General features: G+C 42.3%; 1 protein-coding gene across 1 annotated transcript in view; it reads left to right on the forward strand.

The window, feature by feature from the left end:
- LOC143960081 (uncharacterized) overlaps positions 1–13,487 on the forward strand; it is a 127,579-nt gene extending 114,092 nt beyond the window's left edge. The window contains exons 5-8 of the mRNA XM_077468358.1: positions 7,703–7,783; positions 7,867–7,891; positions 9,088–9,119; positions 11,145–13,487. Coding sequence (XP_077324484.1) covers positions 7,703–7,783; positions 7,867–7,891; positions 9,088–9,119; positions 11,145–11,329 — 323 coding nt within the window. The 3' untranslated portion in view covers positions 11,330–13,487. The remainder of the gene's footprint in view (positions 1–7,702; positions 7,784–7,866; positions 7,892–9,087; positions 9,120–11,144) is intronic.
- The last annotated feature ends 506 nt before the right edge of the window (positions 13,488–13,993 follow it).

Consider the following 13,993-nt stretch of genomic DNA (forward strand, 5'->3'; position numbering starts at 1 on the left):
TGTGAGCTTTTACTCTGTTACGAGAGCGAGGGAACAGCAGAGCGTTCAGTGGGACACATTGGGGGGATTGGAGGCATACAGAGGCCGTGGCTGCGCCCTGGGGGGAAGTGCGCCCTAGGCGGCTGCCTACTCTGCCTAGTGATAGCACCGGCTCTGAGTTCTACACTTATCATACAATATGTGATTATGGTTTCCAAGTCAAAGCTTGATAAACACCAGTAAATCCAACTAAATCCAGACAAATAAATATCCTTTGCATTAGGGTTGTGCCCATTCTACAAAGGCTAATTGCTCGTTTAGGTCTAGGAGAGAAATAAAAGAAGATTTACTTACCTGATCCTCCCCTCCTCTCCTCCCCTGCTGTTAGACTGATTCCCACACAGCATCTTCTTTCCCAAGCGCCAACATTTTAGGGTTCTGACATGAGGAAAAATACTGGGCCGATAGCCCCGCATTGTATATGCTGACGCCAAGAAACAGTCCATTACTGAAGTATGGGGGAGCACAATCTGCCAAGGGAGCAGAGGGTCAGATAAGTATTAGCCCTTGTACACACGGTCGGACATTCCGACGGAAAATGTCCGATCGGACCATGTTGTCAGATAATCCGACCGTGTGTGGACTCCATCAGACTGTTTCCGTCGGAATATCCGACCGACAAAGCTGGGCTATAAAATTTTCTGACAACATGATCCGATCGGACTTTGTCCGATCGTTTGTAGAGAATTCCAATTGGACAAAGTGCCACGCATGCTCAGATCAAATTCCTAGACCAAAGCTATTGGCTACTAGCCTGAATGTAGTCCCGTCGTAACGAAATAACGTCATCACCTTCTGAACGATCGGATTTTCCGACAACTTTGTCCGACCGTGTGTATGCAACACCAGTTTCGGACGAAATCCGACGGATTTGGTTGTCAGAATGTCCGACCGTGTGTACAAGAGCTAACAGTTTCTTCTAACCCTTGCAGTGTGGGCACAGATTAAACACTTCGCCCCTGAACATTTGGCTGCTCAATGACCAGGCCATTTTTTGCGATTTGGCACTGTGTCGCTGACAATTGCGCGGTCGTTCAATGCTGTACCCAAACAAAATTGACGTCCTTTTTTCCCCACAAATAGAGCTTTCTTTTGGTGGTATTTGATCATTTCTGCGATTATTTTTATTTTTTATTTTTTGCACTTTAACCCTTTCATGACTAAGCCTATTTTTGGAATTTGGTGTTTACAAGTTAAAATCCATATTTTTTGCTCGAAAATTACTTGGAACCCCCAAACATTATATATATTTTTTTTAGCAGAGACTCTAGAGAATAAAACGGCGATTGTTGCAATATTTTATGTCACACGGTATTTGCGCAGCGGTGTTTTAAATGCAATTTTTTGGGAAAAGGGACACTTTCATGAATAAAAAAAAAAACGAAACAGTAAAATTAGCCCAATTTTTTGCATAATGTGAAAGATAATGTTACGCCGAGTAAATAGATACTAAATAGGAATGTGGAGATACGAGATATCAAAAAGCACTTCGTGGCTGAATAGTGGATATCTCATATATATCAATGTAAGGAGGTGCCATCATCCTTAATGAATAGAATTTAAAACAAGGATAGATGGGGACTTTGGGATTTTAAAGGCACCAGTGTAAGTTCAAAAATGTAAGAAAGTAATAGGTTGATATTTTTTATATAAATTTATTCATTTAAATATAAATGAAAAGAAAGAAAAGAAAAATGTATTTTCTATATTTGAATAAATTTATATAAAAAATATCAACCTATTATTTTCTTACATTTTTGAACTTACACTGGTGCCTTTAAAATCCCAAAGTCCCCATCTATCCTTGTTTTAAAGAGTAAATAGATACCAAACATGCCACACTTTATAATTGCACGCACTCGTGGATTGACGACAAAGTACGGTACCTAAAAATCTCAATAGGCCACGCTTTAATTTTTTTTCACGGTTACCAGGTTAGCGTTGCAGAGGAGGTCTAGTACTAGAATTATTGCTCTCGCTCTGACGATCGCCGCGATACCTCACATGTGTGATTTGAACACCGTTTACATATGCGGGCGCGACTTCCGTATGCATTTTCTTTGCTTTGCGAGCTCGCGGGGATGGCGGATGCTTTAAAACATTTTTTTTTATTTTTTTTTATTTTATTTATTTGAAAATGAATAAATTGTTTAAAAAATAAATAAAAATTGATCACTTTTATTGCTGTCACAAGGAATGTAAACATCCCTTGTGACAGTAATAGGTGGTGACAGGTACTCTTTATGGAGGGATCGGGGGTCCAAAAGACCCCAAATCCCTCCTTTACACTTCAATGTATTCAGATCGCCGAAAATGGCGATTCTGAACACCGCATATATTTTTAAAACCGGCGCCATTGGCAGCCGAGTAAATGGGAAGTGACGTCATGACATCACTTCCGTGTTTACTATTAGGATACTGGAATGAAGCCGATTACGGCTTCGTTCCAGTTCCTCCCTGGCAGCCGGAGGCGCTGGATCTTGAATCGGTGCTCCCGATCGAGCGGGAGCACCGGTAACAGCGGCGGGAGGGGGGGGGACGTTCCCTCCCGCTCCTCCGGCATAACAGCCGAGTGGGTTTTATCTGCTTCGGTTGTTATGGCTGGATAGCCAATCACCCGCTGAAAAAAACTGTACTGGGATGATGCCTGCAGGTGCGGGTTATCATCCCGGTATACCCCCCGGAAGCCGAGTACGCACATTTGCGTACGCTCGGCGGGAAGGGGATAAACAAAAAAAGAGTGACAATTTTGAAAAAAACACATTATTTTGTACTTTCTGCTATAATAAATATCCCTGTTATTTTTTTCTTAAAAAAGCAATTTTTTTTCTCAGTTTAGGCCAATATGTATTCTTCTACATATTTTTTGCTAATAAAAATCGCAATAAGCGTATATATTGATCGGTTTGCGCAAAAGTTATAGTGTCTACAAAATAGGGTATAGATTTTATTAGATTTTACTAGTAATGGCGGTGATCTGCAATTTTTATCGTGACTGTGACATTATGGTGGACACATTGGACAAATTTGACACATTTTTGGGACCATTGACACTTATACAGCGATCAGTGCTATAAAAATGCATTGTTTACTGTAAAAATGTCACTGGCAGTGAAGGGGTTAATACTAGGGGTCAATCAAGTGGTTAATTGTGTTCCCTGCTGCTATGTGTTCTAATTGAAGGGGGGTGGGACTTACTAGAGGAAGCGATAGATCAGTGTTCATACTTTGTCAGTCACTTCTCCCCTCAGAGAACCGGGATCTCTGTGTTCCCGATTCTCGACGTGCCACGCGACTGCCGGGCACTTACATCAGTTCCGGAGGTGAGCAGCGGGTGCACGCCCCTAGTAGCCACAATAAGAAGCGACGTAACATGACGTGATTCATGCAGCCGTGCCATGTTGCCGCAGTACAACTGCGGTGGCTGGTCAGCAAGTGGTTAAATGCTGAAAGCAAAACTAATTAAAAAACAAAACAAAAAAGTGACCATCACTTTACGAAAGGAAAAAGGGTTTGTTAATACTACTTGAATTTCATTAATAAATAATTTTAATGTAACTCGGTGACTGCTAGTGTGCCCTATCATTTACAGTAGATGTGGGTGTACTAGTAGGGTTTAGATCCACTTTTAGTAAAGTTTTAACTGATATATATGTATTTAAATGATGGAATAACTTAGAATTTTCTCATACAGGCAGTCCCCAAGTTACGAACACCCTGGTTACGAACGACTCCAACTTACAAACGGCCTCAATTGCCGACCACTTGTGCTCCACACTGGTCCTGGATACCTTTTGAGCACCTCCGGAAACATCCCACACTGCCGTACTATGCCCCAGATAACATAACTAGCGCCCGTAACATCCCAAGTCCATACACAGGCATCAGTTACACTTACGAATGCAGTGTTCTGACCAGAAGTTACACTTAAGCCCCATACACACTATCAGTTTTTCTGCTGAGTTTTTTCCTTAGATTTACCAAAACCATATAATATGAGGTCAAACCTTATGAGTTTCAATGTGTATGCAAACAGGCAGGCTCTTCTACTGCATGGTTTTGGTAAGTCTGAAGGAAAAACTCAGCAGAAAAACTGATAGTGTGTATGAGGCTTTACAAATAAAGTGTTGCGACTTACGAACAACTTCGACTTACGAACAAACCTACAGTCCCATTGTGTCCGTAACTCAGGGACTTCCTGTAACATGCATAACTTGTTGTCATGCACTCGGAAGTGAGTAAGACTGTGTGTTTATTAAAATATCTGACTCAAACTTGCATTTTCATTGTGGAATTTTGTGCAAATGTTCTCCCCCCCCCAATTTAGAGAGATGTTACTTAAAGCGGAGTTCCACCCAAAAATGGAACTTGCGCTTTAAGGGAAGGTGACCCCCTGACATGCCACGTTTGGTAACTCATTTTTTGGGTGGGGGGGGGGGGGGCAGAAACCCTCTTTTTAGAGTGTTCCAGCTCCCACTTCCTCCCAGCAGGAAGATCACCTCTCCCCCTCCTTCTCAGCAATCATTTGGGACACGTCACAGGTCCCAGATGATCGCTCGGCCAGTCACAGCGTGCAGGCTGTGAAGCTACAACTGAGCACCCACAGTTACAAAGCCGGTGCCACAGAGAGGAGGGGGAGATGAGCGGGGCTTTGTTCCCCCGCATCGCTGGACCCTGGAAAAGGTAAGTGTCCGATTATTAAAAGTCAGCAGCTGCAGTATTTGTAGCTGCTGACTATTCATTTTTATTTTTTTAACTGGAACTCCGCTTTAAGTTACTATGGGGTCAACTCACATTCAATTGGGGAAGCAATATTTGGGTCATGTGACACATTTAACCCAAATATCACATGCGATAATGAAAATGTCAATTCACAGCATGACACTATCTAAAAGTCAATTTACTAAAAATAAATGTAAACCAAAACTTTAAATAAGTTAAGGTCTAGCCATGTGCTATTAAACGAATACTAGCACCTGCTAGCGTTCTTAACAAGTGAATAGCTGGTTGTTAAGGAGCTGGCACCTACCAACATCCTTAACAACCTTTTTACGTATTTGACCAAACATGGATGTGTCCATGTATAGTTGATGGGTGGCCCTGCCCACTCATGATGTCATTGTCCCAGCCCTTGTTTACTTAAGCAGCAGGGGGAAGTGGCATGTCAGTTAGTGTGTGAGCCAATTGTAGGGAACAGATGTGTTGGCGGGCAGCAGGTATTTTTTTGAGTGGGAGGCGGCTGGTATTCACCATGATTGATGGATTTACGTTGGGGACATTTAAAAGAAAAATGTTTTTTGAAAAAGGTAGGTGCCAGCACTTTAACAAAGAGCAGCCCTAAGCTGAACCAAGCTGAGCTAAATGTTTCGCTTCATGCTGCAGCCGGAGGTCTGCAATGTGTTAAAATAAAGTGCAAAAAAACACACTTTAAATACAGCACAATAAAAAATATAACTCAATATTTGATGTGCATTTGCACATTCATGTGTTAAATATCGCATGAGTTATTTTAACTCAAAAATTCATGCAGTATTTAAATCTTAGGGAATTGACCCTATATATTTTAAGTCTGAGCTCCATGCAAACAGCTAAATAAAGAATTGAAAAACCTACACATGAAAATAATCTTGCAAAAGGATTCATAATTGTGTTTAGCTGTTCTTGAGATCCATAAAATTTGGCAGGGGAACATAGCCATGCAAGTGACCTCACTTTTCTCAGCTGCAGTTAAAGTGGAGGGCCACCCTGAAAAAAAAATAATTTAAAATTAGAAAAAAATCAGAAAAAAAAGATCTTCTGTCTTCTCTCCTCCATGTGGCGTCTTCTGGGTAATGGGTCGCGCTGTGTTCTGGGAACTGCGTGTCCCAGAACACAGTGCGCCTCATTCACAAAGCGCTGCGTGACTCGCACATGCACAGTAGGAAACGAGCAGTGAAGCCGCAAGGCTCCACTGCCTGTTTCCCTTAGCCAAAATGGCAGCGCCAAGAGCCGAGGGACGGGTCAGCCTCGGGCGGCCGACATCGCGGGAGCCCTGGACAGGTAAGTGTGCTTATTAAGTCAGCAGCTACAGTGTTTGCAGTTGCTGACTTTTAATTATTTTTTTTTAAACTGGCCCTCCTCTTTAACCACTTGGGATCCGCGCTATTGCCAAATGACAGCATTAGCGCGGATCTACTTTTCCGGGACTACGTCTATTGACGTCGTCCCGGGTACGAGCGGCCTGCGCGCGCCCTGAGGGGCGCGCGCGGCGCGCTCTGTGATCGGCGAGTCCGTGAGACTCGCCTGATCACCGATCCATGCAAGGGGTCAATCCCGACCCCTTATCACGTGATCAGCTGTCAGCCAATGACAGCTGATCATGTGATAGAACGGAGCCGGCGGCCGTGATCGGAACATCAGTCCCGATCACGGCCAGCAATACAGCTGACCACCTGCCCCCTGCCAGTGCCCACCTGCCCACCGCAGTGCCATCCTGAATAAAAGTAAGTGCCCCCCATCAGTGCCACCCAGCAGTGCCCATAGTGCCCACAGTGCCACCCACAGTGCCACCCACAGTGCCATCCAGCAGTGCCACCAACAGTGCCACCCACAGTGCCCACAATGTGCCTCAAAGGTGCTGCATCCCAGTGCCGCCCATCAGTGCCCAGCAGTGCCGCCCATCAATGCCCAGCAGTGCCGCCCATCAGTGCCCAGCAGTGCCACCTATCAGAGCCACCTATCAGTGCCACCTATCAGTGCCCATCAGTCCCATCTATCAGTGGTACCTATCAGTGCCCATCCGTGCCACCCATCCGTGCCACTTATCCATGCCACCCATCCATGCCATCTTATCTGTGCCCATCTTTGCCCATCAGTGCCGCCTTATCTGTGCCCATCGGTGCCGCCTTATCTGTGCCTATTAGTGCCGCCTTAACTATGCCTATCAATGCCCACCAGTGCAGCCTATCAGTGCCCACCAATGCAGCCTATCAGTGCCCACCAATGCAGCCCATCAGTGCCCACCAATGCAGCCATCAGTGCCGCCTAATCAGCGCACTTCAATGAAGGAGAAAAATGACCCGTTTGCAAAATTTTATAACAAACTATTAAAACATGATTTTTTTTTTTTTGCATCTTTTTTTGTTTGTTTAGCAAAAAATAAAACTCCGAGCTGTAACTAAATACCACCAAAAGAAAGCTCTATTTGTGGGAAAAAAATGATAAAAATTTCATTTGGGTACAGTGTTGTATGCCCGCGCAATTGTCATTCAAAGTGCATCAGCGCTGAAAGCTGAAAATTGGTCTGGGACTGAGGGGGGTTTAAGTGCCCAGTAAGCAAGTGGTTAAGTAATTAGTACAGCTTGAGCATCAACCTGCTCCTAACCTGTAACTAGACAATAAAGCAGGAGAAGCACTCTGAGTTAGTAGAACTGCTGTTTATGTTCCCTCTAGATCAGGGATCCCAAAACTATTGCCCTCCAGGTGTTGCGGAACTACACATCCCATGATGCATTGTAAAACTCTGACATTCACAGACATGACTAGGCATGATGGGAATTGTAGTTCCTGAGCAACTGGAGGGCCATAGTTTGGAGAACCCTGCGCTAGACACATTACATATTTCATCAGCAAAGACAGAAAATCATTCTTATAGTATCTGATTTGACTATGTTCTATTTTCCAGTCTACATTCTTGCAACCATAGGAGGACTTTCTTTAGTTGGTACCATTCTATGTCTGGTGATACTTTGCATAAAATATAAAGGTAAAATCAGATCATTAATTTTCATAAAATACTAATATAAATGAATGCGTCAAAGTGTCATCATACCTTTTTTCTCTCAACAGGGAAACAGAGAAATACGGATCAAAGGTGAAGTACTGTTTGCACCATTCATATGAAGATTTTAGTGTGGATTCACATATGCAAGTCTTGAAAGACAATAAGTTATGCAATGTTTCTCTAAATTTAACACTCTAATTATATCTAAATGATCAAACTAATAATTGGGCTGCCAGAAAAAATGAGAAAGTTTACATTTTTTGGACTTTTGTCTGGTATCTTGAAGGAGGCTTTTTCCTATAACCAAAACATAGAGAACCTCTCACGCTGGTCTCTGGAATACAATCGGAATGTGTTATTATAATCTGTGTCCAAATCATGTCATGAAAAATTCTGAGCTGGCCTGCTTAAGCCGACCATACACAGTTCAAATTTTGAAAGAATTTTCTTTCAAAAATGGTATCTAAGAAGTTTTGTACGAATTTCGCACCATTAGTGGGCTGCAGCAACAGCCGATTTTCGTGCAGAAACCTAATTTGAGAAATTGGACATGTTTTTGAAAAACGAACGATTTTCTAATCAATGATGGGAGAATTGTGCGAGAAATGTAATGAGAAAAGAAAATTTACAGAGAGAAAATAAGATTCCCAGCCACGAAAATTCTTTTCTGTAGCAACAGGAGGTGAAATTGAAGGCTTGGTCGGCCGAAATTCGAAAATCAATGGTGGCACCATCAGATCACAAAAAAAAAACTTTATGATTTTGAAAAGAAAATTAGTTTGAAATTCAACCATGTATGGCCTGCCTTAATCTGCTGCCTCTGCAATCCCACCTGTTTTTTTTTTGTCCATGACTTTGGAGTGTTTTATTTTTTTTAAGTTTTAATTGCTATATTCAGAGCCCAGAGTCTCTATTATGAAAGTCATATTTAGATTTATGGAAACCCCTGAAATTTAAACATGTAACTGAAACTTTAAAATCAAATTTTATTTCAGTTTTCTATTCAATGGGACATATAGTAATAGAAATATAAGGGGTTGTCATTGCTGACTTCCAAAATTCAAGTTGCCCTCTTCTTTCCCATGTTTTTTTCCTTCCCTTTCCCTTCAATTTTCTCCCTCACCCTACTCTACTGTCCTTTTCGTTTCTTCCTGTCTTCCCTTTCAGCTTCCATTTTCCCTTTAATTTCCTTTACTCCTTCCTCCTCCTTTCTATCACTTTTTGCATTTTAAATATAAACATAAAATATTAAAGTGTAATACATTTATTTTTTCTTAAAATTTTAGCCATTCAAACACAGTTCCCACAGACTACGAATGTAAGTATTTCACCAAAAGAGTGACTCTTACTAAAAATGAATGATAGGAAGACATTGTACTTATAGATTATACAAAGTATTGCAGTATTAATATTTTTCATTTATTGTGTATAAATATAATCCATAGCACCATCCACAGGATCTATTACCACAAACAGAAATCTACAATACTGATACTCTTCTAGCTTACTGCTAGTGAGCTAGTTTGAACTGATATCTTAGAACCAATATATTGGCACTAAAATAATATAAAATATCTTGCCTCTTAGCCCCTGTACACACGGTCGGAGATTTCGACAACCAAATCCGTCGGATTTTGTCCGTCGGATTTTGTCCATCGGATCTTGTCCATCGGATCTTGTCCGAAACTGTTGCATACACACGGTCGGACTAAGTTGTCAAAAAATCCGATCATTCAGAACGTGATGACGTAATTTCGTTACGATGGGACTACGTTCAGGCTAGTAGCCAATAGCTTTGATGTAGGAATTTGATCTGAGCATGCGTGGCACTTAGTCTGATAAAAATTCTCTACACATGATCGGAGTATGTCCGATCGAACCAGTTGGTCGGGAAATATTTCCAACAAGTTGGAAAATTGGGTCCGACGGATATTCTGACGGAATCAGTCCGATGCATACCACACACAGTCGGATTATCCGACAACACGGTCCGATAGGACACATTCCGACGGATTCTCCGACCATGTGTACAAGGGCTTAGACTTCTTTCTATACCTTTTGCAGAAAATAAACATCTTGGTCATACTAAATTTACCGAAAGAGAGCTAGATAGCATTGCATAATGGTTTTAGATGTCCCACAATTCTTTGATGAACAGATAAACTTGTATCAGAGGGTTTAAAGTGCTAAAACTGGAAAGTGTAAAATCTGGTGCAGCTCTGCAAAGATACCATAACCATAAAACCATATAGCTATCATAACTCAGTGACATTCCTATCATTCCCTCTGCTATATTAAAGTGGAGGGCCACCCTGAAAAAATAAAATACATAAAAAATTTGAAAAAAATCATTAAAAAAAATGAAATTTTTACTTACCAGAAATGCCTGTTGCTAGGCACATCATCCTAATCTGCCTCTTCCTCCGCGGAGATCTTCTTTCTTCTCTCCTCCGTCTTCTGGGTAATGGGTCGCGCTGTGTTCTGGGAACTGGGTTCACAATTCACAAGGAGCTGTGAATTGCGCAGTAGGAAACGGGCAGTGAAGCCGCAAGGCTCCACTGCCTGTTTCCCTTACCCAAAATGGCGGCGCCGGGACCCGAGACCGAGGGACGGGTCAGCCTCGGGCGGCCGACATCGCGGGCGCCCTGGACAGGTAAGTGTGCTTATTAAAAGTCAGCAGCTACAGTGTTTGCAGCTGCTGACTTTTAATTATTTTTTTCAAAACCGGCCCTTTTCTTTAAATAATGTTTTTAGTGTATGTGTTTTTTTTTTTTAAATGCTGCTGTGTACCTCATTTCATAGTGGCACTCATGTGACAACTCGCCAGTCTCCTCCTCCCGACTGACGTCAGCAGGGGGATTCTCAACCCCTTCTGCTGTAGCTGTCAGATCGGAAGAGGAAGCAGCAGGCGGTCACTCGAGCGCCAAGCAGCACTAAATAAATAAGGTACACAGTGGCATTTAAAAAAAACAAAACAAAACACATACACTGGAGATATTATTTAATATAGCAGAGGGGATTGTAGGAATGTCATTGAGTGGCTTAACAATCACTTTAACTGAATAAGCTGAAGTGAGACTCTGGCTACCATGAACAGTTGCACCAGACTTTGCACTCTCCAATTGTAGTAAATGAACCCCATAGTGCTCAGCCTGCAAGGAACTTACCCAACATGCAGGGAACAGTGTCTTAAACAGACAAACATATCTTGAAACAGTCTTATCATTTACAAATATATGATCACAATTCTACAAATATGTGTAGCCTAATACATAGGTTCTACCCAAAAGTGTGTTTACCGGTATTATTATGTTCTTAATGCAATTTATGTGTGTGTTTAAAGGTACACCCTACGCAGTTGGTTTAGGCCGAGAGAATAGACCTCATGTTGAACCCAACTTGGAATATTCAGAAGTTGGCATAGGATATGAAGCTATACCCATCCCAGTGTATTCAGATGTTGACATGAAACCTCCAGTTGAACCCAGCTCAGAATATTGCGCAGAAGTTGGCGTGGAAAATTATTAATGTACAGCTTACTCTGTATTAGAACTGAAGGACTAATTGATATAATCCAAAAGTCATTTTTAAAATGGAAGTCTCTAGTATTGTAACATTAATGTGTAAAATTGGATTGGTACTGTATGTATGGGTAGGCGGGTTACACTCCCTCCATGTTCCCCTCCTCATTGGGTACCAATCAAGGGTCATATGAGAGGCTTACCACAGGGTGGGTTCTTCTTGGCTATGCTGGGCATATTGTATAGGGTCACAGGACTATACCTGGGAGTACCCTTACTTGAGCCACACTCATGACCCGGACAGATGACTAAACGTGAACGAACTCTAGTAAACTCTCTTGATGCCATATATACCAACACAGTTGCTTGCGCATTTAGGAGGGACGCGCAAAGCCCTTGTCTTCTCCACCTGTCCAGTTTATCACTGCTTCCTCACTCCCAGTAACAGTATAGGGTCCTGTCATGCACCTAGTGCAGACTCCATGTGTTCATTGACTGAACTCTTCTATTCCTGTGTACAGGATGAGGGCCCCAGTGATACAGATCTGCTCTTATTGCTATGGGAGATGGATAAGTGCTGAAGGAGTGCCGTCAACATCTTCCTTGCTGCAAGAGGCTATCTCACCTGCCACATGTACAGGCTTAATGACAGGATGCTAGGGAAACCTCTGTTACCCTTGGTAACCACATGTATCTTCACACTGTATTTACTCTTTGTACTATTGTCTTCATACCCCAATGTGCTTTAGTGACCTGAGCTGTAGATTATGTGTGCCAGTTACTTAACTTTAGCAACTTTAGATCATGCAAAGGCAAAGTTTCAAACATCTTACTTGAAGAATAAATTAAAATGAGGACAACAACAATCGGGAAGTCCAAGATCAGGTGCAAATATTCCCTAAACACCCCTAGATCCTAACTACAGGCTATTAGCTGCCCCAGCATACCTGTTCATGCAAAAGTCCAATATTTGTTGGGTTCATGGCTGGAGTTTAGCTTCGGCTTCAGCAAGATACAGGCCATCCAGACTCCGGCAACAGCATCAGGCAGAGCATCTCTGTGTGTACGGAAATCACCCTCCCAGGATCCGACACACAGGCCTGGAGGGTCAGATCCAAGAAAAACCAGCCAAGAAAAACCTTGAAGTTGCAGTTAACCATTAGCTTCCTGCTGGGGCAGCAGTAACCTCTATCTGCCTACATGTATCTTTAAGGGTCTTACAAGTATTGCATTTTAAAAGTACAGCATGAGCAAATTTGTGATAAGACAAAAGGAATACCTTCTCTTTTGTAGCTGAAAGAAAAGAGGAGTGGCATTTTTATAGAACTCTCATTTTGTAAATAATACAGTAGAAGAAGCCATTTCAAGATGTTGCAGTACAGATGCCAGTGTAACATTCAGTAAAAGGGGTGTGGATTACTATAGCATATCTGTAATATCTGACTATCTTCTGTTGTATATCTGCAGCCTCTGACAGCTTACTATAGAATGTAATTTTCTAAACATTATATGTGGCCCTTTGGTGATATATGGGGTTCCTTATGTTAAAGTGATTGTGAAGGAAGCATGTGCTTCTATAGTGTGCACTTGCCTCAGTCCAAAGCACCTACTGTGTTTTTTCTCTGATCTCACCTCTCTCTGCTATCTGCATTTTTTTTCCCCATGCAGTGGGGCTGTGCATACACTGCACAGGTTAGCTGCTAGTTTTTTTCTAGGGAAGTAAAAACAGATATTCTATCTTAAGCATAGTACACATGGGCCAAATGTCGCATGCCGTTGACTGGTTCAGTAAAAACCATCTGACATGCGGCCCATATGAAGGGCAGCTGGTCTGACAGAAGCTGGCCAAACGAGCAATGCTTGAGAGCCAGCAGCCAACCGACTCCTGATCAGCGATGAGAGCGCTGACTGAAGTGTTGTAATGGGGGGGGGGGAGCTGTCAGTTTTTTTCCGTTCAATCTGCTGGGTTGAACGAAAGAAAAACTAGTGGGGTGTACTAAGGATGAGCCGAACACCCCCCTGTTCGGTTCGCACCAGAACCTGCGAACAGACCTAAACTTTGTGTGAACTTTAGAACCCTATTAAAGTCTATGGGACTCAAACGTTCAAAATCTAAAGTGCTAATTTTAAAGGCTAATTATGCAAGTTACTGTCCTAAAAAGTGTTTGGAGACCTGGGTCCTGCCCTAGGGGACATGGATCAATGCAAAAATTTTTTTTCAAAATGGCTGTTTTTTCGGGAGCAGTGATTTTAATAATGATTAAAGTGAAACAATAAAAGTGTAATATTCCTATAAATTTCGTACCTGGGGGGTGTCTATAGTATGCCTGTGAAGGGGCGCATGTTTCCTAGGCTTAGAACGGTCCCTGCACAAAGTGTAATTTCTGCAGAAAAAAAAGTCCTTTAAAATCACTTGCAGCTATAATGAACTGTCGGCTCCCGTAATACAGAGAACACTCATTGAAAGTCATTGATAAAAAAAAAAAAAAAAACGTGGGGTTCCCCCAAATTCAATTACTAGGCCCTTCAGGTCTGGTGTGGATATTAAGGGGAACCCCGTGTCAAAAAAATAAAAAATTGATGTGGGGGTCCCCCTAAAAATCCATACCAGACCCTTTATCCGAGCACGCAACCTGGCAGGCCGCAGGAAAAGAGGGGGGACTAGAGAGCA

This window comes from Lithobates pipiens, unplaced genomic scaffold (genome assembly GCF_037356315.1).
Source record: "Lithobates pipiens isolate NorthernLeopardFrog02 unplaced genomic scaffold, aLitPip1_a1.2 Scaffold_8, whole genome shotgun sequence".
Taxonomy (NCBI): Eukaryota; Metazoa; Chordata; class Amphibia; order Anura; family Ranidae; genus Lithobates; species Lithobates pipiens.